At 42.9% G+C, this 25865-nt stretch overlaps 2 protein-coding genes across 4 annotated transcripts; both read left to right on the top strand.

Annotated features, from left to right (window-relative positions):
- The first annotated feature begins 251 nt into the window (after positions 1–251).
- enam (enamelin) lies at positions 252–3765 on the top strand. Of its 3 annotated transcripts, none has more exons than XM_034595436.1 (7): positions 252–341; positions 584–651; positions 792–815; positions 1003–1065; positions 1202–1243; positions 1372–1455; positions 3024–3765. In XM_034595436.1, exons 2-7 carry the CDS (start codon positions 595–597, stop codon positions 3495–3497), a joined length of 744 nt encoding a protein of 247 aa, XP_034451327.1. In that variant the 5' UTR covers positions 252–341; positions 584–594; the 3' UTR covers positions 3498–3765. The 3 variants fall into 3 exon arrangements, with proteins under 3 accessions (XP_034451327.1, XP_034451322.1, XP_034451332.1); XM_034595431.1 differs by having other exon boundaries at positions 1000–1065; XM_034595441.1 differs by lacking the exons at positions 1003–1065; positions 1202–1243.
- Positions 3766–5664: 1899 nt separating this feature from the next.
- cnga1a (cyclic nucleotide gated channel subunit alpha 1a) lies at positions 5665–9985 on the top strand. The gene is made up of 7 exons (XM_034587285.1): positions 5665–5750; positions 5876–5938; positions 6196–6335; positions 6499–6601; positions 6887–6993; positions 8276–8886; positions 8971–9985. The coding sequence occupies exons 1-7, from the start codon at positions 5665–5667 to the stop codon at positions 9895–9897; spliced, it is 2037 nt and encodes a 678-aa protein (XP_034443176.1). The 3' UTR covers positions 9898–9985.
- The last annotated feature ends 15880 nt before the right edge of the window (positions 9986–25865 follow it).

The raw sequence follows: 25865 nt of genomic DNA, 5'->3' as shown, positions 1-25865 counted from the left end.
CTCAGTCACTGTCATTACTTCACATGCTTATGTCAGCTTCAAGCCATATTGTGTTTTCTTTTTTTGGTTGCAGGGCAATAAAAGACAAGGGTATGTGTGCGAAACCGACTTGCACACTGTGTAATTAACTATAAGAGGGGCCTTAACCCTGCATGCCTTTTCCAGTTTTGAAGTGTAAGGATATTTCTTCCAACACACAGGTCTGTGCGTTTCACTGGAGGTGATTGGCTGTCACGGGATGTTCCAGTATATAAATGGCTTCCATGTTGTGAAGAAGAAGTAGATTACCTTCCATCCCTGAGGAGAAACATTTTCAACCGCTGTCTGCACCAGGAAGAAAAGGTAATGGATCGTCAGATATAAGGAATTTCCGAATTGTAGCTAGAAACTTTATCCTGCATATATTAAAAGCTTCTGTAGTAATATTGTTGTCCTTTAATTTAGTCATTTTTTACAATATTATTTCATTTATTTTTTCATATTTTTATTGCATCTTTTCCTTATTCTCATTGCTTCTTTCATTCTTTTTAATTATTTCAAACATTTGTAATTATTTCAATATGTCATATGATATGTTTTTGTCTAGACTGATTCATGATGAAGCTGCTGGTGATCATGTTGTGCCTGCTGGCCACTAGCTTGGCAGCCCCTGTAAGTCTTTCCTCCTTTCTCTCCGCTGAATAATCCATTTTTAAATATCTAACCTACACACAACACTACATCCAACAACACTTTTCTCTTTTGGATTATCACACAACACTGTTTTCTCTCCGTCCTCTCTTAATCCACAGGTCCCAGGGAGTGAAAGCAATGAGGTAAGAGGTCATCTGTGTTTGTTTTTCTGTGAAGTCTGTGTCTGTGGATGCTTCTGTCTGCCTCGGCATGTCGTGCCATGTTTTTGTCATGTCATCGAATGCGCGGTGTGATGGGAGTCTGACAGAGAGCAAATAATTTTCTTAATTGCACGAGCATGCCTGGAGACGTCTGGTATTTCTTCAGCAGGTTGCAGCGCATGCTAATGAGGCCCTCAGGTGGATGGAGATGTACAGGCTGTACCAGCAGCAGGTAGAAGGGATTCAGCAGTATCACCAAAAGAAAAAAGAAAAATTAAATTGAGAAAAGATAGAAGTAGAAAATAAAATAAATCATCTGCTTATCAATCTAGTTAGTTTGGCATTAATCATTAATCTGTATTTTCCAGGGAGTAGTTGGAAACCCCTTCCTTCCTGCTGCTGATGCTCCTGTAAGTCTATTAATGTTGTGAGAATCAGGAATAAAAATGTTTGAAGTGGTGATCACACATACAGCACAACACTACTTTACATTACAGCAGCCAATTCAAAAAGAGCTAAATGAGTTTTACTGATGCAGGCTGCTGCTGCACCAGCTTCCCCAGCTGACGTTGCCCCTGTGGCTCCTGTGGCGGCTGAAGATGCATCAGAGGAGGAGACAGAGGTGAGAAGGCACCTTTGTATTGTAGGGCAGAGTTTTAACTCTACCTACTGTAGGGCTGTGGGTAAAGCAAGAGCATGGACACCATCCATGTTTATTGTCCAAACCCAATAACGTGGGACACCTGAAACTAGCACCGCCAATGTTAAACCGCCAATGTTAAACGTCGCTCACATTGCATGCATGTAAGGTGCACCACATAGTTCCAGATCTAAACCAAGGAGCGTGTTTACCATTTGTAACTAGCATTAATTAAATCATGTACATTTTCAAACATAATGCTGAGGAGAATGAAGGTAATCTATAAAGTAAAACAAAACAAAAATCTAATTTTACAATATCACACTGAAGAGAATATTGTTCTTTCACTCTTAACAGAGATTAACTGTGTCTGGAGGGAGAAATACAATTTTCTTCGGTCCACTTTGTGTTATATTCACTCTCGCTAAATGTGCGGTTGAGGCTACTTGTGGATCAAAAACACACGTCCTCCTGCTTCACTGTATTCAATCTGGGAGCTCTGCCTTAGAATCAATGTGTTTGTTTCTGCTACAACAAAAAAGTGTGAAAAACGCAATTATCTCTTATCTTGATCATTTTACCTGAATTTTATTTTCAACTGAATTCTGACTGCAGACGTTATGATTTATCATGGAACCCGGGGAAAGAACTAAAAAAGATGACTTCACTTGGTAACACACAAAGGACTGGAGATTTGTCAAATCAAAATGATAAACTGACAGTATAATAATATTTTTTTGTGATATCAATTGAAGTATATATTTTACTTGGTAAACAATTTTATTTTTTGCATGTAGGGGAAGCACAGGTGATAATAACATTAATAATGGCTCTGTTACGATCAAATGTCTCACAAAATAATGATGATGTATATCCACAATACCAGGACCCTGAAACTGAAGCAAAATTTATTTGACTGCTTTTACCTGTACTTCTTGTTGATTGTATTTGTCCTTTAAAAAGAGAGCTGATTCACTTAAGTTGAAACTTATTGCATCAAAATGATCAAGTCTTATCTGGGGAAACAAAAGTTTTCATGCTCTTTTCACTTTTATAGTAGCAGTGTACTGCACGTTGATAAAAATGGGAAACACACAGGAGAAGGATTTGAAGTTGAATAAGGATCTCATGACTCTCCAGTGATCTTTCAGTAATGCTGGACCCTACTTTTCCTTTACTGGAACTAGTGGGATTTCTCGTTTGACCTCTCTGACCCCTGGTAAATGTCTTCTAAACTTTATGCCAACTGTTTTCATACAGGGCCTCTGTGATCTCCGAGCAAAAGCTTGGAGGTGTCACTTGAATAGTTTTCTCACACTTTTCAAAGCTCCTCTGGAGCCACAAAAGACTTTATACATTTGTGCTCACAGGCCGTGTTGTGCTTTTCCAATCCAAATGTCCTTCAGCCAATATCAGCTTGGATTGGCTCCAGCCCCCCAGTGAAAGGATAAGTGGCAGATAATGGATGGATGGTTCTGTAAATAGACAAAACTATGTGGACTGTCTATGTATCAACTCTGAGTCATTTCCTTTCTATTTCTCATGCTCAGGAAGGGGACCTTGCTCCCAAAGCTGGTGCACCCGCTGGTGCTGCCCCTCTGAACTCTGACGAGGAAGAGGAGGCTGAGGAGGTGGAGGCAGCTGAGGCTGAGCCAGCTGTGGTTGAGGCAGCACCAGCAGAGCCGGAAGCAGTGGACCCTGCAGCTGCTGCTGAGCCAGCTGTGGTTGATGTCCCTGTAGAGGCTGCACCAGTTGATGCTGCTGCCGTTGATGCTGCTGCGGTTGATGCTGCTGCGGTTGATGCCGCTGCGGTTGATGCCGCTGCGGTTGATGCTGCAACGGTTGATGCTGCTGCTGTTGATGTTGCAGCTGTGGATGCTGCAGCTGTGGATGTGCCTCCAGTCGACGTGGCCCCTGTTGACGTTGCCCCTGAGGTGGCTGCAGATGTGGCCTCTCCTGCCGCAGCCGACGTCCCTGCTGACGCTGGTGCCGCTGATGCCGGCGCTGCCCCGGTGGCAGCTTAGGTTGCCACAGCTGGAATGGAAGCAGATCCTGCTGCAGTGTCGTTACCTTCACCTCATCTCCAGCCTAAGTGCTCCTCTTTTAGCAGCTAAGACAGAAGCTGGCAGGCAGCAGAGAAAAGCTGTGACATGCTTAAAAGAGACTATCTAGCATACAGTATATGCGCTTTGTGAGGCAAAACAAGTGTTTTCACTTCAGAATTGGACAATTAAAGATTGTCTTTGTAATCTTTTGTCTTTCTTTTATTAAAATACTTTTTGCAATACTGTGCTTCAGTTGTGATTAATTAAACCTGGAAACATTTAGATGAGGATCATACAACTGTAGCATTCTCAGTTTAAGTCATCCACATGTCTCTTCCTATATTTCTTATGTCTCTCTGTAGCCGACTGTCTTTATTCATTTGTGGGGCTCATGCAAGGAAAGCACAGGCATCACAATGAATTTCAATAAAATACCAGGACACTGACACTGAAGCAGCAGCGTGATTCTGAACTGATGCTCAGTTCAAGTAGACGCTGTGTTTTCACAAAACTACAAACACCACATCAGCCAACAGGGAGAGCCACACAACCACAGGACGTGAGTCGAGAAGGATCTCCTGGTATTAAGCTACAGCACTCAACACTGACAGAGGGTTGGATTTAATCTCACCTGTCGTGATTCTTATTCAAACAAAAGGAACCGGTGCAGCTGATCTGAAATCTGTAACACCCGGCAGCATCTAATAGGATCAGGGCTGGATATGGCTGAGAGTGCTGAGTGAGCAGGAGATGCTAGTGTGTGTGTGTGTGTGTGTGTGTGTGTGTATGTGTGTGTGTGTGTGTGTGTGTGTGTGTGTGTGTGTGTGTGTGTGTGTGTGTGTGTGTGTGTGTGTGTGTGTTTGTGAGAGCAGATCAAATCCTCTGCTGTTCCACTCTCTGCCAGTCAGGAAAATTCAAGCGTGTTGCAGTTTAAAAAGAAAAAGTGAACGCTGAATGGTTTCCAGTGTTGTGGATCCGCACTAACCAGTTTATTGAGGTTCGTCCAAACTACAGTTGACAGTTTATCTCTCACTGCAGTGGACAAATAAAGCTGGATGAGTGACTTTGCTTCACCTCTTCTCAGCCAAGTCTAATCCACAAATCCTTATCAGGGTCACTGAGACTCTATGGCACAGTTAGTCAGACTCAATGCTTGTAGGTGTCTGGCAACATGTTGATGTTATTTTAATTAGCATCTGATAATTGATGCTATACATCTTCTGCTGCGGTGAGAGGCCAGTTTCCAGATCCTAAAAGAAAACTACAGGAGGAGCAAAGAAAAATGTGCTTTACGTCACATTAACGAGAGGAAAAGGTAAGTTCAGTCAGAGGGAACGACATTTTTGAGAAGGAATCTTTGTAGCCCCACATGTTTATAATACAATTGTTCTGAACTGATTTGTTGAACGTAACCTCTCATGATGTCTGGTTACTTTCACACAGCTGTCTTTAAACAAACACACACACAGAACCAGATGTGTCAAACAAACTATTTTACATTATTTAAGGGGTTTTACAGAGGGGGACATTACAGCAGATGTGACGTGCATGAAGATCTATGAGCTGAAAGGCAGGACAGATGTGGAGTGATAAATGAATCTATATATTTTGTTGATTTTATTTTGGGCTTCTGTAATATCAGACTGCAGATGTATTTCAGTACAGTTTTAAGGGAGGATATATATATATATATATATATATATATATATATATATATATTTATATTTTAACTTTTGTTCCAATCTGCAATGAGATATTTGACGCGGTACAATTTTACAAGACGAGAATTTTATTTGCTACGTTTCTTATGACACTGGAAATATGGTCTTAAAAAATTCTGTCTGACAAACTCTGTAATACAGTGATTTTTTTCAATCATTGACTCCTGCAGGTTTTTTCTCAAATGGTTAAGTCAGAAAATGTTATGCTAACACAAGTTTCTAGAGACCAACAATCTTTTCAAATGTCTTTTTTTGATCTATCTATCTATATACATATATATAAATATGTATAATAAACTGTGGCTCCCCTGCAGCCCTCATAGGTTAAACTGTGTCGATGATGGGTGGATGGATGATGGAAGGACAATAGACTGACTTCTGGATGTGAGTGAAGTCTCCACCTTATTTCCATCAGATCTGCTGCCATGACCACCCCAGCAACCCATCACCACCTCCCCGTGCCGCCTCACCCTGCGAAGCAAATCACCTCTAACAGCAAAGAGGACGAGATGTAAGCGGAACCTTCAAAGCCTCAGACTCAGCTGTCTCCCTCATTCAAAGAGAGGACGCACGGTTCATTAATGAGATACAACAAAGTACGGCTGGTCATTAATTAACTCTCTGTGTTTGTTCCAGACCTGCGCTTCAACCAAACGCTCACTGTCTGCTCAATGTGAACAACAGCAACAACAGCGAGGAGTAAGTACAATAATGGGGTCAAACGGTGATAAGTGAAGCCCTGGTTTCTATTTGATGTTTTAAAGTCACTTCAGTGAGGCCCATTACTGAAGTGACTTTAATTAATGTGCTAATTGTTCCTGTTCCAGGGAGAAAAAGAAAAAAAGGAAAAGGAAATAAAAGGGAATAAAGAGTAATTATGTCCTGATGAAAAGCTTTTCGCGGGGTGAAGGATGTTTAATGTCCTGTTTTCATCAATGCACCAATTGTCATTACAGAAAGAAGGAGAATGAGGAAAAGGAAAAAGAAGAAGAAGAAGAAGAAGAAGAGCAGGAGGAAGACAAAGAGGAGGAAAAGGAAAAGGAAAAAGATGAAGAAAAGGAAAAAGAAGAAGAAGAAGAAAAAGAAAAGGAAAAAGAAAAAGAAGAGGAAAAAGAAAAAGAAAAAGAAAAGGAAAAGGAAAAGGAAAAGGACAAAGACAAGGACAAGGACAAAGACAAGTAAGTGCATAATTTAGAACAACCTTTCAAGTACTTCATGCTCTCAACTATTTAATTAACTTTGTCTTTTCCTCTTTAGACCCAAAGAACTGTTTGTCATTAATCCTGCTGGGAATCTCTATTACCATTGGCTGTTCATCATCACACTGCCAGTCATGTACAACTGGACCACGATCATAGCCAGGTAACATCTATAATCAGTGATTCCAGTTATACACTTTCCCTGCAGGTTAAATGTTCATAGTTTCAGCCTCATTGAGTGTTATTCATATAAAATCTATATGGGAGGCTGATACATATCATTGTGATTTTAGCAGTGAGCTGGCTTAGTGCAGGAAATTATCTTCTCTTTGTGTTGGTTCAGACTAGTAAGATTGGCTTCACACCAGCTGTAACAGGACAAAATGGAGTAGGTGCTCAACATTATGAATTCAACCAAACACACTGCTGGTGGCCTTCTCCTCTCCAGGGCTTGCTTTGAGGAGCTGCAGGACAACTACTTCATTTACTGGATTGTTTTGGACTACACCTCCGACCTGGTCTACCTGGCTGATATGTTCTTCAGGATCAGAACAGGTAAAAAAACAAACTGACACAGGCTCAAAGTATAGAAAGCTCAACTGATGAAGTTTCTGGCTGCTGTGCTTGTTCGTCATGTTAAGTCTACAAAGAAAAAAGATACCCCCCCCCCCCCCCCCCCCCCCCCCCCAAACATAATTTCAGTGTAAGTGATGGAGGATTAAGTCCACAGTTCTTGGCCTCTGCAAAAATGCACTCTAAAGTTCAGCAGAAGTAAATATGAGCCCTGGAATTTAAAGTAAGTTTATAAATGTACCTCTTTGTGTGACTGTCACTGCAGCTCAGCAAGGAAACACTTTCAAGGAGAAAAGAAACTCAGACAGCTGAAGCCAAATGTATTGTGCACAGTTTGTCGTGAACAAGAACCATGAATTGTGTCACACATTGCTTACACTGCACTTAAGTAAATGCATCGCATTGACCCTTGATGGTGAGCGTGCCCAACACTTGGTGCTGACACAGCAATCACTGTTCCATGCGTGGGACACAATGTGCCAGCCTTGCTATCAATGCTACAGAAGTACACAGGAAATACAAATCTCAGCCAGATGAAACCACAGCCGGTTCACTATTTGTCTCTGTCTCCTTGTTTTTCGCAATAATGTTTGATTTGATTGGCTAGTGTCTAATTTCTTTAAGCCCTATGTGATTGGCTGGTGCGTCCACTGTTGCATGAAAAGATGACCTTACAACAGAGCCCCAATGCAACACATGACTTCACCACGTTCAAAGTGAATGAGCAGCATTACAATGGAGGCCTCCAACCCATATGTGTGAGTCCAGTGTCATAGGTTATAAACTGAAACTGATCGTTTCACAGCAAGGTTTCACAAAAACAGCATTCAGATCTGTTTTCATGTAGTGTTGTAATAAAATGCACTTTAAATATGCAAACCCAACCTTTGAGCACTTGAAACATTTTGTTTTACAGAACTGACAACATCTCCCATCTTGGATTTATCGCATCGTTGCATTTTTACATTTGAATTACAATGAGACACTGATCATCAGAAAATAAGGACTGATTACAGCTCAGACTAATTTGACTAAAATGTGATAAAAAATAAAACACTAAATTATATGAGTGCTGACATTCTTTGAGATACCTTAATCATCACTCACGCAGCATGAGTTTGAAAGGGTGATTATCTGCGTGCAATCAGGGGGCGTTTACAGCAGTACTAGGGAATACTTTTGGGAGGAACTTTTACTTTCTCTGGAACTTTAACTTGTATAAAACTTATGGTGTGTCTACGAATTTGCACCTCTTTACATGCAGGTTACCTGGAACAAGGTCTGATGGTGAAAGATGAGAAGCTGCTGCGGGATCGCTACATGAGCAGCTTCCAGTTTCGCCTCGATGTTGTCTCCGTGCTGCCCACAGACGTCTTCTATCTCTTCCTGGGCTTCAGCTACCCGGAGATCCGCCTCAACAAGCTGCTGAGAATCGGGCGCATGTTGGAGTTCTTCACGAGGACAGAGACCAAAACCAATTACCCCAACATCTTCCGCATCGGAAACTTGATCATGTACATCCTCATTATCATCCACTGGAACGCCTGCTTCTACTTCTCCTTCTCCAAGTCTATTGGTTTCGGGGCCGACGACTGGGTTTACCCGGCTCTGGATGATCCAGAGCGGCCTGCGTTTGGACTGCCCATGAGGAAGTATGCGTTCTGCCTCTACTGGTCCACACTGACCCTGACCACCATCGGAGAAATGCCACCACCAGCTCTGGACTCAGAGTTTTTCTTCCATGTGGCCGACTTCTTAGTTGGAGTCTTGATTTTTGCCACAATTGTAGGAAACATCGCCACCATGATCTCCAACATGAACGCTGCCCAAGCCCAGTTTCAGTCCCGAATCGACAACATCAAGCAATATATGCGGGTAAATGGCCTTCTTTTTTCCATTCACATTTTGAAACAGAATCATGTTAACTGTGTTTTTAATGTGCTTTCTTTTCATCGAAAGGTTCGAAAAGTCAGCAAGGAGCTTGAGCTGCGAGTCATCAAGTGGTTTGACTATCTGTGGAACAATGGTAAGGCGCAGGATGAAAATGAGGTGCTGCGGTACCTTCCAGACAAACTAAAGGCTGAAATTGCCATCCAGGTCCACATGGCGACGCTAAAAAAAGTTCGTATTTTTGCCGACTGCGAGGCTGGCCTGCTGATCGAGCTGGTGCTCAAGCTGCGGCCTCAAGTCTTCAGCCCCGGAGACTATATCTGCAAGAAGGGCGACATCGGGCGCGAGATGTATATCATCAAAGACGGGAAACTGGCAGTCGTTGCAGACGATGGCGTCACGCAGTTTGTTGTCTTGGGAAGTGGCAGCTATTTCGGTGAGATCAGCATCCTCAATATCAAAGGCAGCAAAGCAGGGAACAGGCGGACAGCCAACATCCGCAGTATCGGATACTCAGACCTCTTCTGCCTGTCCAAGGACGACCTGATGGAGTCTCTGACCGAGTATCCGGACGCTAAAGGCATGCTGGAAGACAAAGGCCGGCAGATCCTGATGAAAGACGGTCTGATCGAGCTGGACCCCGCTAACATTTTGCCTGAGGTGCAAGAGCTGGAGGAGAAGGTCAACAGATTGTATAACACTATGGATTTGATGCAGACCAAGCTGAAAAAGATTCTGGGAAATTACATGAGCGCCGACAAAGCTCTGAGATACCGCATCACAGACCTGGAGCGCCTGACGGGAGAGGAGGTGGAGGATGAGGATGACGAGGAAGAGGAGGTAAGAAAAGACGAGAAGGCGGTGGAAGGGGAGACGAAGGAAGAGGAAAAAGCAGAAGAGGGGGAGAAAAAGGAAGACGAACAAAAAAGTGAAGAGGAAAAAACAGGGGAAGCTAAAGATGAAGATGGAAAGGGTGACGAGGCAAAAGAAGAGTGATAAAGCCTTTACAGCAGAGAAATAATAACCGACAATTCTCAAAAAAATATATCATGTAGCCACAAATGATTCTTTCTTACTGAACTTGCTATTTAAGACTGATTATTAAAACAAACTCTAGAGATGGACTGAAATACTTGCTGGGACTTAAAGGGCTTTTCCATTGAATGCATATGTATATTGTGAAATTAAAGTATTGCCAATGACAATAACTGACATTGAGTTCAAATAAAGTTTTGGCGTCATTTGTCCTTTATGTTGAATGGTAGTTTACGAGATATGCACAAGTCATGTGCTGACAAAGCTACTGCTGTTCCCAGGCCTGCAGTAATCACTGCTGGCCACACGGGGATAGTAAAGGATTAGCAGGTGAACACATGACACACTGTCACTCTGTAGTGTGTGTTAGGAGTCATGGAAGCCTTGAAAAGAACTTCAGAGGCTCTGCGGCTGCTGCACACTCTGAGAATAACTAATCAATAATCAATCAATCAATTGTAATGGGGTGAAAAAAAAGCAGATTGAAGGATAAAAGCAAGAAAAGTAAAAAACTTGGGGGTAAGTGAGTAGGGAGGTGGTTAGCTCAAATTTGACCTAGGTCAGATTTTGCCTATGGTCATTGGGAAGGATGCTCCAAGTTGTAGTGTAGCACTGTGTACCACTATGTCTTGTTTTGACCCACAACAACGCACAATTTGGTCCTTCCTCAATATTTGTCACGCACCAGTTGCACGTTGGTTGTCCAAAAGAGACTTGAGAACGGATATAACACATTTATTTTTCTCACAGGGAGATCACATGATTGTCGGTTTTCCACTAAACTGAGAGTATGAAACTCAAACCAAAGGGAAGAGTTCCTACTTATTTATTCTGTAGAGAGACACCGCTGAAGATTTCTTCCATTCAAATGTGTGGGTGTTTCACATCCAGTAGGTTGGACACATACATTACCGCCACACGCTTTTATCCTCTCAGCCGCCATGCACGTGACCATTTATCATCTCTTGTGTTGCTTTGGCCACTGATAACCAAGTGGCACCAGCAGGTCCACGTTCACCAGCCCTGATTCGTTAATCAAGGAATTGATATCTGCTCGTCTGAATACCTGACACAGAGGTGGAGGTGATTTGTTGGCTCTCGTGCTTCAACTTTCTGTCATTCTCTGAATTAACAGTGACTGTGTGTCTCATTCTGCAAGTAAAACAATGTCTTAATTAACGAGGAGAGTATGAGAGCAGATGGTGTGTTTTGCTGCAGTGCATACAAAACAATTAACAGTAACACATCTTCACATTAGAGCAGCTAAGAAAAGAAAATGTGGCATTTTGTTGCTTGATAAATGATCTTTTCTGTCAGTCAATGAATTGTTCAGGTGTAACAGAGTTAGAAATGTACTTTATTTATTTTTATTTAGAATTTGTATTTGTGAATTTTATTAGTTATTTTACTTTATTAACGATTACCTGCGGAAGTGACCTTGCTGTGCGTCACCTTTTGTGTTCCTCCGAAAGCTTATACTTCCTGTCAACCCCTCCCCCCCTCAGTGTTGTTTTACATTACTGAGGGTTTAAGAACGGAGATGCAGCAGGAGGTGTAAAATAACCACAGCAAAGCAATGTGTTTTTACAGGTGAATAAAAAGCTGGAAACCAACCCCCTGAGTCATTCATCCTTGTGGCCAATTCAAATCCGTTACACTGGTGCCGTGACCTTTTTGGATCTACAGATCAGCTTGATGCTCATCGCCGCGGATGCTGTGCTGCCGTCCTGATCTACGTTTCAAGATTACAGTGTGGTCAGATCTAGAAAAGACTATTGTTTAGGGCATGTGATTTAAATATTTTTTTTTTTTCTCTCCTCCAGTGAGTTGACAACTGTTTTTGTTGTTAAATAATTTGTGTACTTTTTATTTACCTACTTTTATGCTCTATTTTGGTTCTGGTTTAATATATACAACGCAAGTACATTTAATGGTTGAAAGCAGCCGCTGAAATAACAATGGATGAATTCGCTAGTCCTCGTCTGCCAAAAGGTAGGGGTGTGTGGCTCAGTGACATTGCTGGCAGTAGGAATGTGGGTCATTCAAAGTTCTTAACTGATAGTTGTGCTGATACAGGGTTAGGTCAGAGCCCAGGTTGCACTCCCGTTAGTGGGTTAATGAGGGAGGGACCCCAGACTTCCACTCCTAACAGTAATGTTGATGCAATGCAAAATCTCACAGACATGGTGGGGCAGTTAGGCGCTCAGATTGGTGAGTCCATTGTTGCAAAGTTAATGTCAGCTGGTGTTGTTAACTTGAATAGTGACGGCCAGACAACTACTAACACCCAGAACACACACAGTGACGTTACCAGACATGACCTCCCACGTGTGACAGTCCATGTTAAGTCGGATAAAGGACTACAGACATTCAGAGGTGACGGCACTGACAAATACTCGGTCGACGACTGGATTGACTTGACTAAAACTCACCTCAGAAAGCAAGAGATTCCTGTTTGTGACCAAGCAGAAGAAATAATGTGCCATTTGATGGGCAAGGCAAGAGATGTTGTGAAGATTGCTTTGCGTAGTGATCCTACAATTCATGGTGAACAAAAACCTGAAATAATGTACGATGTTCTTCTCCAATATTTCAGTGATGCTCCCTCGTGTCTCCCTCTCGCAGATTTTTACTCCACTCTGCCCAAACACAGGGAAAACCCAGTCGACTACTGGATAAGGCTCAACAAGGCAGCAGACCTAGCACTTGAGGGCCTGCGCAGACAAGGGAAGCGGACAGAGAACATGAATGATGAAGTGGCTCTCATGTTCGTCAAACACTGCCCTGACCCAGAGTTATCCTTTGCCCTGAAATGTAAGCCAATCCATGAGTGGACCCCGCGTGATGTTCAGCTGAGGATTGATGATCATCAAAGAGAACTAAGAGCTAGTGCTAGAGCCACTGGGGCTGTGCAGCTAAAAAGCCATTTAACCACTGTTGATTCTGAGCAGCCCAGCCCATCACCGGCAAGTCTGGCAGTAGCTGAGCAGTGCCACACTCCGGGTTCCCCTCCTTTCCCTCTCCAAGCCCAGCATCATGTGTGTCATGTTCCTTGTCCCTCTCCAGCGTCTCCCCAAGTTATATGTGAATCCCGCCATGCTTCAGGTCATGCCTCTGTACCAGCTGTGGCACAGAATCTCCAACAGTCAGAGGAGAGACTTCTCATTCAAATGGCCAACATGTTTCAGGAGATGATGGACAAGATGCAGCAGCGGAGTAATTCTCATCAGTTTCAAGGTGGGAGGTTCCAGCGTACTTCTCGTGACCGGCGCTCCAGAGAGGCGGCTTGTAAAGTCTGTAATGACGTCAGCCACACAACCATTTCACACTGCATGTCAGAGAGACTGTGTTTTGCCTGCTTCGCCCCTGGCCACAATAAACTGAATTGCCCTGCCAACAAATCCTCTGAATTCCAGGCTGAGGAAAACTAGTTGACCTGTATTCTGAGGGAGGCAGTACAGGTCGCACCACAGACTCCCAAACAGTTGACGTGTCTGATGCTGAGACAGTTTACACGTCTGTGAAAGGCTCATGTAATGACTCTGAAGTTGTTGTGTTTCAGAATATTCACAGAGTGGGCAGTAGTGACAGTCTTTTCTACACGCCTGTGACGATGGGTGGGACAGTGACAATGGGTGGCATGTTGGACAGCGGTTCAATGGCATGCAGTATCAGTGAATCAGCCGAGATGAAGCTGAGGGAGGCCGGAGTGATAACTGACCACAATCAGATTGATGCGAATGTAGTCCTTGTTGGATGTGGGGGACTTCGTGTTAAGCCCAAGTGTGCCTTCGATGTGGAGATGGAAGTGTATGGCTGCAAAATGTTGGTTCCTACACTTGTTGTCCCAGGACAGCATGATGAGCTGATACTAGGGACCAATGTCATAAAACATATCCTGCACCAGTCTAAACACTGTGAGTCTTACTGGAGTACGGTGTCCAGCCCCTGCTCAACAAGAGACCCAGAGACTGAACATTTCCTGTCTATGCTCTCTGGTCTGAATCCCTGGAAAGGTGAAACTATTCCTGACAAGGTCGGTACAGTCAGGTGTAACTCAGCTACCTGCCTTGAGCCTGGGCGTGAATATCTTCTCTGGGGAAAACTACCAAAGAACACTGCTGTTTCCCTAGGCAGCACCGTCATAACAGAACTTACATCATCCCGCTCAGCTCCTAGAGGTGTTTTGGTCGCAAAGATGGTAACTCAGCTGTGGGGAGACAGGTGGGTCCCACTAAAGCTCATCAATACATCTGACAAGCCTGTACGGCTGAGGCGCAATGCAAAGTTGGCTGATGTCTACCCCTGTGTAGCGCTTGAAGACATGGATGTTGCTGAACCTTCGGGTGTTCCCCTTGTCAGCTATACCCAATCAGCTATGCCACCCACTGCTGATGTGAAAAGTTCTGTAAAAGACAAGCTCAGGTCATTTGGTCTCAGTACTGTTGACATTGAGTCATGCGAAGTGTCAGTGGACTGTAAGAAGAGGATGGCTGACCTTGTTTTGCAGTACGAGGATGTCTTTTCGCGTCACAGTCTTGATTGTGGGGAGGCGAAGGGTTTTGTACACCGCATACACCTGTCAGACAGCAGACCTTTCAGGCTCCCCTACAGAAGGGTACCCCCTGGCCAGTACCAGAAGCTGCGCCAAGTACTGAGCGAGATGGAGGAAAAGGAAATCATCAGGAAATCAACCAGTGAATATGCATCGCCACTGGTGCTTGTGTGGAAGAAAAACGGAGATCTCCGCATCTGCACAGACTTTCGCTGGTTAAATAAAAGAACCCTGAAGGACGCTCACCCCTTGCCCCATCAGGGTGATTGTTTGGCAGCCCTGGGAGGCAACTGCCTTTTCAGTACTATGGACTTGACCTCCGGGTTTTATAACATGCCACTTCACGAGGACGACAGGAAGTACTCCGCCTTTACCACTCCCATGGGCCTGTATGAGTATAACCGCCTGCCGCAAGGCCTCTGCAACAGCCCTGGAAGCTTTATGCGCATGATGACCAGCATTTTTGGGGACCAAAACTATCTGAGTCTGCTGTGCTACTTAGATGATTTGTTGGTGTTTGCACCTGATGAAGAAACTGCATTGCGGCGCCTGGAAATGGTGTTTGGGAGGTTGCGTGACCACAACTTGAAGTTGGCCCCCAAAAAGTGCTTCTTCCTCAGGAGGTCTGTGAAGTTTCTTGGGCACATAATAGATGCAAATGGTGTTTCAACAGACTCCAGTAAGGTTGAGAACATCACAAACATGATTAGCACTGACCTCATGGAGCCTGATGGTGTGACCCCGTCCCTGAAGCGGCTGAGATCCTTTTTGGGGATGGTTAATTACTATCAACACTTTGTGCCCAGATACTCTGCCATTGCCAAGCCGCTCTTTGATTTGTTGAAGGGTGTGAAAAGAAAAGAAAAAGGCAAACGACATAAAAACACGTTGTCAAGCAGGAGGTTGTGTGCATCGGATTGGACGCAGGAACAGGATCAGGCTTTTGAAAGCCTGAAAGCTTCACTAGTTCACAGTGTCGTCCTAGCTCATCCTGACTTTACGCGTCCTGCATGCTGTCAACTGATGCATCCTTGGATGGCATAGGTGCAGTTCTGTCTCAAATGCAGGAGGGTGAGGCACGAGCCAGACCTATTGCTTTCGCCAGCAAGTCGCTATCTCAGTCCCAGAAGAACTACCCAGCCCACCGTTTGGAGTTTCTGGCTTTGAAATGGTCAGTCTGCGACAAGTTCAGTCACTGGCTAAAGGGCCACAAATTCACAGTCTGGACGGACAACAACCCTTTGACTCACATCTTGACAAAGCCAAAGCTCGACTGTTGTGAACAACGCTGGGTAGCCAAGTTGGCGAGTTACGACTTTGACATCAAGTATGTACCAGGTCGGCAGAACATTGTAGCTGACACCCTAAGCCGTGTGCCGTTTGTCAAAGAGAGTGTTGGCCACAGGCTGCTCGCTGAATCCTATGCAGGTCTTCTCACAGAGGTCAAAGATATGTCAAGTGCCTCTGTCCAGAATGCCTTCCTGTCTTCAAGTGGTCACAAGAAACCCTCTCCACTAAGTGTCATTGCACAGTCCACGTATAGTTTGCAGTCTGTGGCGATGGAGGATGTATCTGCTGTACTGCAGTCGCACATTGAGTGGGATGCTGGCCCGAGGGCCCGTGCTGTTGAAGTGTTGCAGTATCTACCTCAATTGGTTCCACCTGGACAGGACGCCTTGCCTGCTTACACTGAGAAGGACCTTCGTGATAAGCAAGTGGAGGATAGAACCCTCTCTCGTGTTCTGTTCTATGTTGAGAGACGTCGGAGGCCTTCTAGAAGAGAAAGATTCAAAGAGTCTGTTTCTGTCACAAGATACTTGAAGCACTGGGATAGGCTCACTGTGAGCAGTGGAGTGCTGTACAGGGTTTCAAGGGACCAGAAAACCAAGGCAAAACGTTTCCAATATGTTGTCCCTGACTCACTCAAGACTGAGGTTCTGCAAGGAGTTCACGACAGAGCCGGACATCAAGCTCAGTTCAGGACCCTCAACTTGACAAGACAGAGGTTTTTCTGGCCTAACCACGACAGGGATGTAAGAGACTATGTTCGTCATTGTCAGCGATGTATTGTCAGCAAGACAGTTGAACCTGAGGGTAGGGCCCCCCTGCATAGTATAACATCGACCAGGCCACTGGAGCTGGTCTGTATTGACTTTTGGTCGGCCGAAGACTCCAGAAATAAGTCTGTTGATGTTTTGGTGATAACTGACCATTTCACGAGGATGGCTCAGGCGTTCACGTGTAAAGACGTGACAGCTAAGCAGGTGGCAAGGGTGCTCTGGGACAAGTATTTCTGTGTCTTTGGATTCCCGGAAAGGATCCATAGTGACCAAGGGGTGAACTTTGAAAGTCAGCTGATAAGTGAGCTCCTCAGGGTCTCAGGTGTCAGGAAATCACACACTACCCCTTACCATCCAATGGGAAACGGGAGTGTGGAACGATTCAATCGGACCTTGGGTGGCATGATCCGTGCTTTGCCCCCTGAAGAGAAGGCTGACTGGCCACGACGGTTGCAGACTCTTACATTCATGTACAACTCAACGGCCCATGAGACGACAGGCTACCCCCCCTTTTATCTCATGTTTGGCAGGGTTCCTCGCCTACCGGTCGACGTCCTCTTCCGTACAGTCTTACATGACTCTGATGTGACAAGCTATGATAAGTATGTGGCGCGTCTCGCCGTTGATCTGAAAGAAGCAATGGTGATTGCCCAGGGTCATGCTGCAAAAGAGCAAAAAAGGCATGCTCGGCTTTACAACGAGAGGGTGAAAGGATCCAAGATTGAGATCGGTGACAGAGTGCTCTTGGCCAATAGGAAGGAAAGAGGTAAAATGAAGCTCGCTGACCGGTGGGACTCAACCATCTACACCGTGATAGATGTGAACACAGAGACGTACACATACAGGATCTGCGACACAATCACTGGACGTGAGAAGGTGGTTCACAGGAACCTGCTGATGCCAGTAGGTTTCCTCCCTGTGAGGGACTCATTTGTGCTGTCTGATCTTGTCTCATCCCCACCTGTTACAGATCCCTCAGCCTCAGGAACTAGTGACGTGGGAGAAGCAGGAGAGACCTTGTTCGAAAGAGAGAGTGAGACTTTTTGCACAGTTGGTAAAAACGTTGGTGCTGAAAGTGACAGGAACTCACCTGTAACTGTGGAAGAGAGACAGGGCCCCTTGACTGATCCGGAGCCTGTGGACTCCGGGAAGCGAACCATGGAATGGCTCACGCAGTTGTCTGTGCTAACTCCATCAGAGGCGGACGTTTCTGAAATAACAAGTTTGACTTCTGACCCCCAGGGTGCTTCAGTTTCGCCTGAGGATCAAATGACAAATCAGTCTGTGACTTGTGTTTCTAGCCCTTTGACTGCTGTGGACGCTTCAGTACGAGTGAGAAACCAAGATTGTGCTCTCGACTACATGACACAGCCAGACAATACATCAGACACTCTACACACTGTTGTTCAGACCTCTCCAACACACTGTGGTCATTCTAATGCGCAGACACAGGTCAGGTCAAGATTTGGTCGCCTAGTCAAACCTGTAAACAGGTTCCTACAAACCATGTGCAGGCAGGATTTTGTTCAGGACAAGTTCAATGTTAAGGCTGTATACAAATCTATGTTCCAGGCTTTTGCTGACTAGAGCTTTAATCAGCTAGCCTAGGCCTTAATAGGTCTAAATGTTTTGTTTTGGTTTAATGTTCAGTTGTTTTAACTTTTATCTATGCCACGAGCTTGCACTAGACAATGTGTTAGGGTCTTGTGGGGTGTACAAGGCACCCTGTTGCCAGTTGATGGGTTGAGGGATAAGCGCTGCCCTCATTCCACTTCATCCTTATGGGATACATTCAATGTTGGCTTTCTTGAAGATGTCCCTCTGTAATTTGTCAACTTGTAGTGTTTTGTTGGATATGTACTGTGTAGTTGGTGCTTCACTTTGATAAAATTCAGTGGGGGTGGGTGTAACAGAGTTAGAAATGTACTTTATTTATTTTTATTTAGAATTTGTATTTGTGAATTTTATTAGTTATTTTACTTTATTAACGATTACCTGCGGAAGTGACCTTGCTGTGCGTCACCTTTTGTGTTCCTCCGAAAGCTTATACTTCCTGTCAACCCCTCCCCCCCTCAGTGTTGTTTTACATTACTGAGGGTTTAAGAACGGAGATGCAGCAGGAGGTGTAAAATAACCACAGCAAAGCAATGTGTTTTTACAGGTGAATAAAAAGCTGGAAACCAACCCCCTGAGTCATTCATCCTTGTGGCCAATTCAAATCCGTTACACAGACACTAGTTTGATTTAGAGAAAATTTGTCGACTGTGGGAGAAATGACACAATGTGACTTTTCCTCCACTGTCTTTACGTTCTATTTTTTTTTTGGGCATATTACATGCATTCATGTCTACGAATGTCAGAGTTACTAAAAGAACATTATCTAATAAAATTATAAAACATACAATCAAAGCCAGGGATCTGTGACACAATTTTACAATTTTTTTATATGATGTTCAATATCACTCTTTTAATTAAGCTGTCCTGTACATCCAACTAAGTGCAATATTACTTGTATTACTTCATGTAAAATACCCCATGCATTATTATCGTGGACAGAATTATATTAATATAATGTGCAATATTACGATGATCATCCTGTGCAATATTTGCCTCTCATTTATAATTTCCAAAATGACTTTTTCTGTCCCTATTTCAGACCATTTTTTTGTCTATTAAATTACATATATATACAAAATTATTTAGAATTGTAGAGACTGCTTCTATTCTGCATCAGTTTTCCTCTTCACCAGACTTGATCCTTCAAACCCGTTCATTTCTCTGGACCGACACAGAACAGCACACCAGCTCTGTATAAATATTGATGTCACACACAACGTGTTGTCAGGAGCTTAGTAGTGATAGCCAGTGAAAATGTCTTCACAGACCGGGCACGGAGGAGTGATGGAGCGCACGTCGTTTATCCCGGGGAAATTGCCACCTATAAGGCTGATTTCCCAAAGGAGACGGGTCTCTGTGGGATTCGGAGCCCGAGGGGCTCACCTGTATTCAGCCGCATTAGCAGAATAATCATCCACACTGGAGTAAAAGGGTTATTTATTACATTAACTACTGGTAATGACATGAAGCAGAAGTGAAACTACTTCCACCTATAAGCCTACAACTTCAAGATAAACCCTGGCTGTAATTAATTTCGCTTTATAGATGCTCCAGTTCTTTGGGAAAATTACTAAAAAAGAATTAGATTTATTGGGGATTATTGCAGATTGTTACCAGGGGCAATGTGAGGTTCAGCATCACTTTTGAATGTAGAAGGAGGGATGTACCACCGACCTTCTGGTTAGTGGATGACCCTCTCTACCCCCTGAGCCACAGCCACTCACACATTCCAGTGAGGATACAAAATCCTGAATTTTAATGGCTCTGAATTTCTATCACTTCCTGGCTCATTAACACAAGATGCAGCCTGCAGTGCACAGATATTCACATCGACACTGCTCTGTTTGCCAGCCTCTGCTCTCTCTGTTGCCAAACCTAGACCAGTTGTGTCCACTCATGTTTTTTGCAGCTCGGGAAACCTTCAAAGATCATCGTTTTTTTACCCAGAAGAAATGTTAAAAACACTGTGCATTTGAATAATGTGCAATTACGACCCTTAGTAGAAGATGAGTCAAGCACAGTCCGAGTGTACTCGTGTTTCGTTAGATTCTAGAATTGCCCACAATGAGCCTAAATGTGTTGTTTCTACTGGTTATCAACTGAGCTTCCAGAAACTGCTGCCGCCACAGCAGTGCAGTAATTAAAAGATGAATGGAAACATGCAACTTCAGATGCTTCAAGGGTCCGAACCAAAGACTGTATATAAAGATGGACGACGAATACATTTTTCTCAATTATGTTTTCTGTCATTTTCGGTATATTGGTAGGCCCTCGCTACTGCGTTTCCATCCCCCGATCTCTTTGTGCAAACTCTGGCTCCAAATGGCGTCATCAGCGCAGGATGGCAGTACACGGATCCATGATATTTCAGATTCATTCCTGCATAGAGGGAGGAAGTCGGCCATCTTTATAAACAGTCTATGGACAGAAAGCTCTGAGATCTAAAGTGTCTTCTGCTTTGGTATTGTTCTAAGTGACATCTACTTTTAGCTCCGATCCTAACAAGGATATGTTGGAATATGGAATTACTTAAATAGTTCACGCTGCTAAATTTAACTGCTGCTGATATGTTTATGAATCAGTAAAAGTATGAGACATAACTGAGGAACATGTGCATGGGGATAAAGGATCTACTTCAGTCCTTCCTCCACCACTGTTCGTCTCTGAGGGCTTAAAGTTATTTTAAAACATATTGTCCACCCAGTGTTTAAAACTACAGCCATAACCTTAAAGCTTCAGTCCTGTCCCTCGTTTAATGGAGCAATATTGACTTATTCTGCCAATACCCTGCTGAGCATGCTTTCCCTCAGGCCTTTCAGGTCACACTAATGTGACATGTGGGGAGCACAAGTATTGTGTGGTGGAAGTCATGGTTTCACAGTGTGAAAGTGCAGCACATGTCTGTACAGCAGAGGCACAGAGTTTTAGAAATTAGTGAACAAAGGGAAAGAACATTTATCACTTGTGTAAAATTTAACACATACTAAATCTATAATTACCTCCACAAAGGAGGTTCTTGCATTAAGAAGTTTGTTTGGCAGTTTACAGGATTATAATGAAACTACTGAACAGATTACCATAAACCTGGTGGAAGGATGCAGTATGGGTCAGGGAAGAACCTATTACATTTTGGTGTAGATCAGGGGTCAGTTCCAAAGATTTTTTTTTATATTGTGAGAAATAATTCATGGAACTTCATGGAATATGAGTCTGTGCAATTTAGTGCAGATCCAGATAAAACTCCGGATCTAGTGAATTTGAAGGACCTGCTGGGCCTTGGTGGAGGTATGAACTCTAAGATTTACCGTTGTAGTTATCAGTAAGATCATTATCTGGACCAAGAAAGATTTTCAGAGGAACAGTCAATATTCAATGACAATTTCTCTGTAGTGTTGTTTTGCATGCACATTAAGGAGCTGAACAAAAAGCTTGTCCTTCTGCAAGTAAAATATATCACTGCTCATGTTAAGCGAGGCTTCCTTGATAAAACTACGATTCTGAATCTGTGTCAACATGTTGTAGCAGCACAAACATGACCTCTCATATCCTCTAATTGATTAGTGTGTGAGAGTCTGTTGTTGGTCACAGTCCCACTTGCTTTGCACACAAACACTAAAAGCATGAAGCTCTCACGTGATGATCCTTTTCTCAGGAACGTAATGTTCAGCTGTTAATGACTGAGGTGAAGACTAATCAGGAAATAATTGAGGAGCCATTCTCTTTCATTAGCAAAGAAACTGCTGTCCCTGGTTATACATTTTGAATTGATTAGAGAAAATAGCCCCGAGCCCTGACACAGGTTCTGAATCACACACACAGAGGCAGCTATGAAAAGAGCTGCCAAACGTGACAACTGAAGCTATGTGACTGCTGCCCTGATATTTATTTAACAAGGTATAGAAAGAGACGAGCGTTCATGTCAAAACATGTTGTTACCTAATGACAATCAAGTCTCTCTTTTGCAACATGCACATGACAAAGCTACAGGCAGACAATGAGCTCACAGCAGCTCATTAGGTAAAGAACAGATCAGGGTCACAGCTGGACTCTGTGCAACACATGCAAAGGGGTTTTTGTGTTGAGAGTTTATATATATATATATATTTATATATCAACAACACATATGTATATATATATATATATATGTATTTGTGTATTCTGTAGTTTCTAGTCTGTCAATACAGATCATAAAATTCAAATTTCCTCTGTTGTTGTAACCATTATACATTAAATAAGCTTTTCAAAATTAATTCATACTCGACCTGTTCTTGTCAATATCAGTCTTGGTCATCATAAACAGTCAAATTCTCTTCATTCCCTTGAGTATTTATCAAACTGTAAATATATTTCCACAGTGTTCCTCAGAGAGCAGAGCTTACTATTCCCATCAGAGCACCTCCATCGATTCCTGGGAGCTGTACAGCTCAGGAGCTACAAAACATGGGACATACAAAACGACTTGAAAGACCTGAAAATGTGGTCTTTAATTTTTCTAATCCTTTTATGAAAACCAAAGGAAGCTTTTAAAATAATTTATTCATCTGTGAATGGTTTGCATGCAACTCCCCGATGCTACAACCGTACACCTGCAATCTAAAATGTACATTTGGGTGGATCTAGTTTCCCACAAGTTAATCTTTGAATATATATCACATATCGTCGTGTGCATTATTTCAATCACAACATAAAAGCCTGGCTTCCACTTCTCTTAAATAAAGGTTGCTCAGATCGTACAGTGGACGCCTGGAGAGCCCCTCAGGGTTTTTAATAGTGATCAAAGACTTGTGTGAAAGCCACAGAGATGATTTCCATGCTCTCTGTCAGTGGTTACCTCAATATAAATGGCACCTTATATATAGAGATTCTGCCCTTTTCTGTGAATGTAGGAACTCTCTTAGGTTTTCTCATAGGAAAAACACCATTTTTACATAACATCAATACTCATATTCATACGAATATCCATGAATTCATATCAATTAATGAATTAATGAATATGTATGCCCTATGTTCATACAGCAAACATTGTCTTATTATTAAATTGATATTATTAAATTATCTAATCAATTTATTGTGAATTGCTCCATGACACTTTTGGCAGCATTTACATATCCCTGGGGAAAAAACTTCAAAATCAAGATCTGAATTTCAATCTGCATCAACATGCAGGACAATAGGGCAGAATAAAAAGTCATATGATTTATTTTGTATTTGTCCAGCACATTTCATACACAATCACCTCCATGTGTTTTGCATGACAAAGTGTATATCAAAATAAAATAAACAGTTCTGTACATATTCAAACACATACATATGATGTAATGAAAGTAAGAATATAAGATATATGGGCAGCAGGGACTAGAGCCATAGACCTTTTAAAGATATATGTATCAATTCTTCATTTAAATGTCGAGACCAGTGTCATATATTTTGTTGACTTGTGCACTCACACCATTAAAATGTTTCTGACAATGTTTATACCCAGAGAAATCCAGTTTTATCCAGGGTAACAGGATTCCATTGGTTTTAGCTGCTGCAACACGAAAAAAGCTTTAACACATGACCTCATTCGTGAAAATGATTCATGCCTGAGCGACAGAGATTTTCATTGGCAGTAGTAGTGAAGACAACACATCCCATGATCCCACAAAACTTCAAGATGTCATCAAACTAGGTCTTTTATTATTGTTTGGATTGAGGGACCCATAGTGGCTGCAGTTACATATGGTACGTTTACATTGCTTTTTTTTATGTCATCTTGTAATGATTCAGTTCTTAATGAGGGTTTACTCGTACAAACTTTTCAGCAACATCATCACATTGAATTTTCAAACATACAGTACTTTAACAGAACTTGGGAAATATACTTGCAATGTTAATGAAAGTAAAGAAATCTCTTAGTTGTCCCTTTATCCAAATCTCTGCCAAAATGTCACGGTTTCTGTCTTTACCAATGTCTCACAGAAATCAGTTCAGTAGTTTTTGCATGATCCTGCTGACAAACCAACAACACAAACCACCAACACACCGATTGGGGTATGAACTGAACTCTCATATCTAAATGTATATGTACCATCGCTCATGTTTTCATTTAAACTCCCTTTAAGTTTAGAGTGCTGATGAAAAACGAGGTGAAAATATAAGTTTTGGGGAAAATCCACTTGACTCTAAACTGGAGTCTTTCCATATCAACTGGAGATGTGTTGCTTCAGATGATAAAAAATGAGTCATGGTGGCTGTTTGTTGGAAATGTTCACTGAATTGATTGGAGTTGATCATCCATGGAAGAAGACACTGTAACCCATGCAGAGGTTACCATAGCACTAAAGGCTATGCGAGCAGATGAAGGAGGTTTATCCGATGTGAACAGTTGGATGACTGGAGGGGACTTCAGCCTGTTAGCTGTGAATGTTGGTGTGACAGAAAAGGAGAGAGCCACGACCACCCGAGCACATTGGCTCAGCACTGAACATTTCTTTTCTCTCTGGGAAAGAACGAGGATGATCCAGGACAATAAGAGAAGCAAAAAGGCGGTGGCTGATCCAGCTGAAGATCAGGAGTCAACATTTTACAGCAGTGGAGAGTTCAACATGTGGAACTGCATCAAATATTTTAAGAGCACAGTGTAACGTCTAGCAATGTCTGCATTGTGAGTTATTTGCTGAATAGGTCAGACCCTGAATGTCTTTGGAGGCGATCTCCATTTATTTAGACAAAATCATCACTTTTAACAAGCTAGCAACAAACTTAATGACAGGGAGGCTAATATAGAAAAACTGGAATGACTCATGTACCTCTCCCATCAGTAAAACCTTAAAGGATGCAGAGACATGTAGACATGTAGACCGCAAAGGCCGAACCGAAATGTAACGTTCTCGTCTACAGAGGCTTTCCACTTCGACATCACCAGCATGTCCTGCCCTTATTGCTGTTGCCTAGCAACAGAGCTGAAGTTTGACATGATGAGAAAGTTCTAAAGCCCCATGTTTTTTCTTAACATGTGTATACCGTTAGCTGTTAGGTGGAGTTGAAATGTGATACTCAAGCGTTGGACATCTCGTTGCTTGCTTGCCCCATTACCTCTTTGAAAAACAGTTTGTCACTGAAGCCGGGAAGGATCCATTCGTTGGAGCCTTTGTTAATCGGGGATGAAAGGACACTTTTGTCGGCCACATTTGACAGAACCTTCGAAATGTCAAGCCGCTGTGACACAATCGATCTTTAAATGCGACCACTGAATTGAGTCACTGCCACCTACACCCTTACAAGGAGTAGTCCTCTAAAAACAGATATAGGGCTACAGGACTTTATGAACAATCCGCATTGACAATGCAGGCCAAGCCAGGTAATAACTATATTTAAAAAAATGTTGTATTATAATAAAGATGAAATCAATTTGACTGCATATTGGTGTCAGGGACATATAGCACTTCTGCATAATTGGACTAGCACAGAAACACTTTCTGCAATATTCTAATATCCTGTTTGTGACATGCTGCAGATCATCTGAGGGGTCAGGGAAGATAAAGGTATACACTCTGTACACTGAATGATTACATCTTACAGAGAGAGAGAGCGAGAGAGAGAGAGAGAGAGCCTGGCCCATCTGTTATTCATGAAGTTTAAACCAGCAGCTACAAGTATCAATCAATCTCTTTCACCGCTTGTGCCACTTGTGCGTCACTGAGTGCGCACTGCGC

The sequence above is a fragment of the Hippoglossus hippoglossus genome, chromosome 1 (genome assembly GCF_009819705.1).
Source record: "Hippoglossus hippoglossus isolate fHipHip1 chromosome 1, fHipHip1.pri, whole genome shotgun sequence".
Taxonomy (NCBI): Eukaryota; Metazoa; Chordata; class Actinopteri; order Pleuronectiformes; family Pleuronectidae; genus Hippoglossus; species Hippoglossus hippoglossus.
This window is presented reverse-complemented; position numbering and strand designations above follow the sequence as displayed.

What these genes read in the sequence shown, in the direction of transcription:
- cnga1a (XM_034587285.1), top strand. Translation starts at nt 5,665, where the DNA reads ATGACCACCCCAGCAACCCATCACCACCTCCCCGTGCCGCCTCACCCT. An exon ending in GTTCTTCAGGATCAGAACAG is followed by an intron (nt 6,994 to 8,275) that starts GTAAAAAAACAA and finishes CTTTACATGCAG; the next exon opens with GTTACCTGGAACAAGGTCTG. An exon ending in ACATCAAGCAATATATGCGG is followed by an intron (nt 8,887 to 8,970) that starts GTAAATGGCCTT and finishes TTTCATCGAAAG; the next exon opens with GTTCGAAAAGTCAGCAAGGA.
- enam (XM_034595431.1), top strand. Translation starts at nt 595, where the DNA reads ATGATGAAGCTGCTGGTGATCATGTTGTGCCTGCTGGCCACTAGCTTG. An exon ending in ACAGGCTGTACCAGCAGCAG is followed by an intron (nt 1,066 to 1,201) that starts GTAGAAGGGATT and finishes TGTATTTTCCAG; the next exon opens with GGAGTAGTTGGAAACCCCTT. An exon ending in CATCAGAGGAGGAGACAGAG is followed by an intron (nt 1,456 to 3,023) that starts GTGAGAAGGCAC and finishes TCTCATGCTCAG; the next exon opens with GAAGGGGACCTTGCTCCCAA.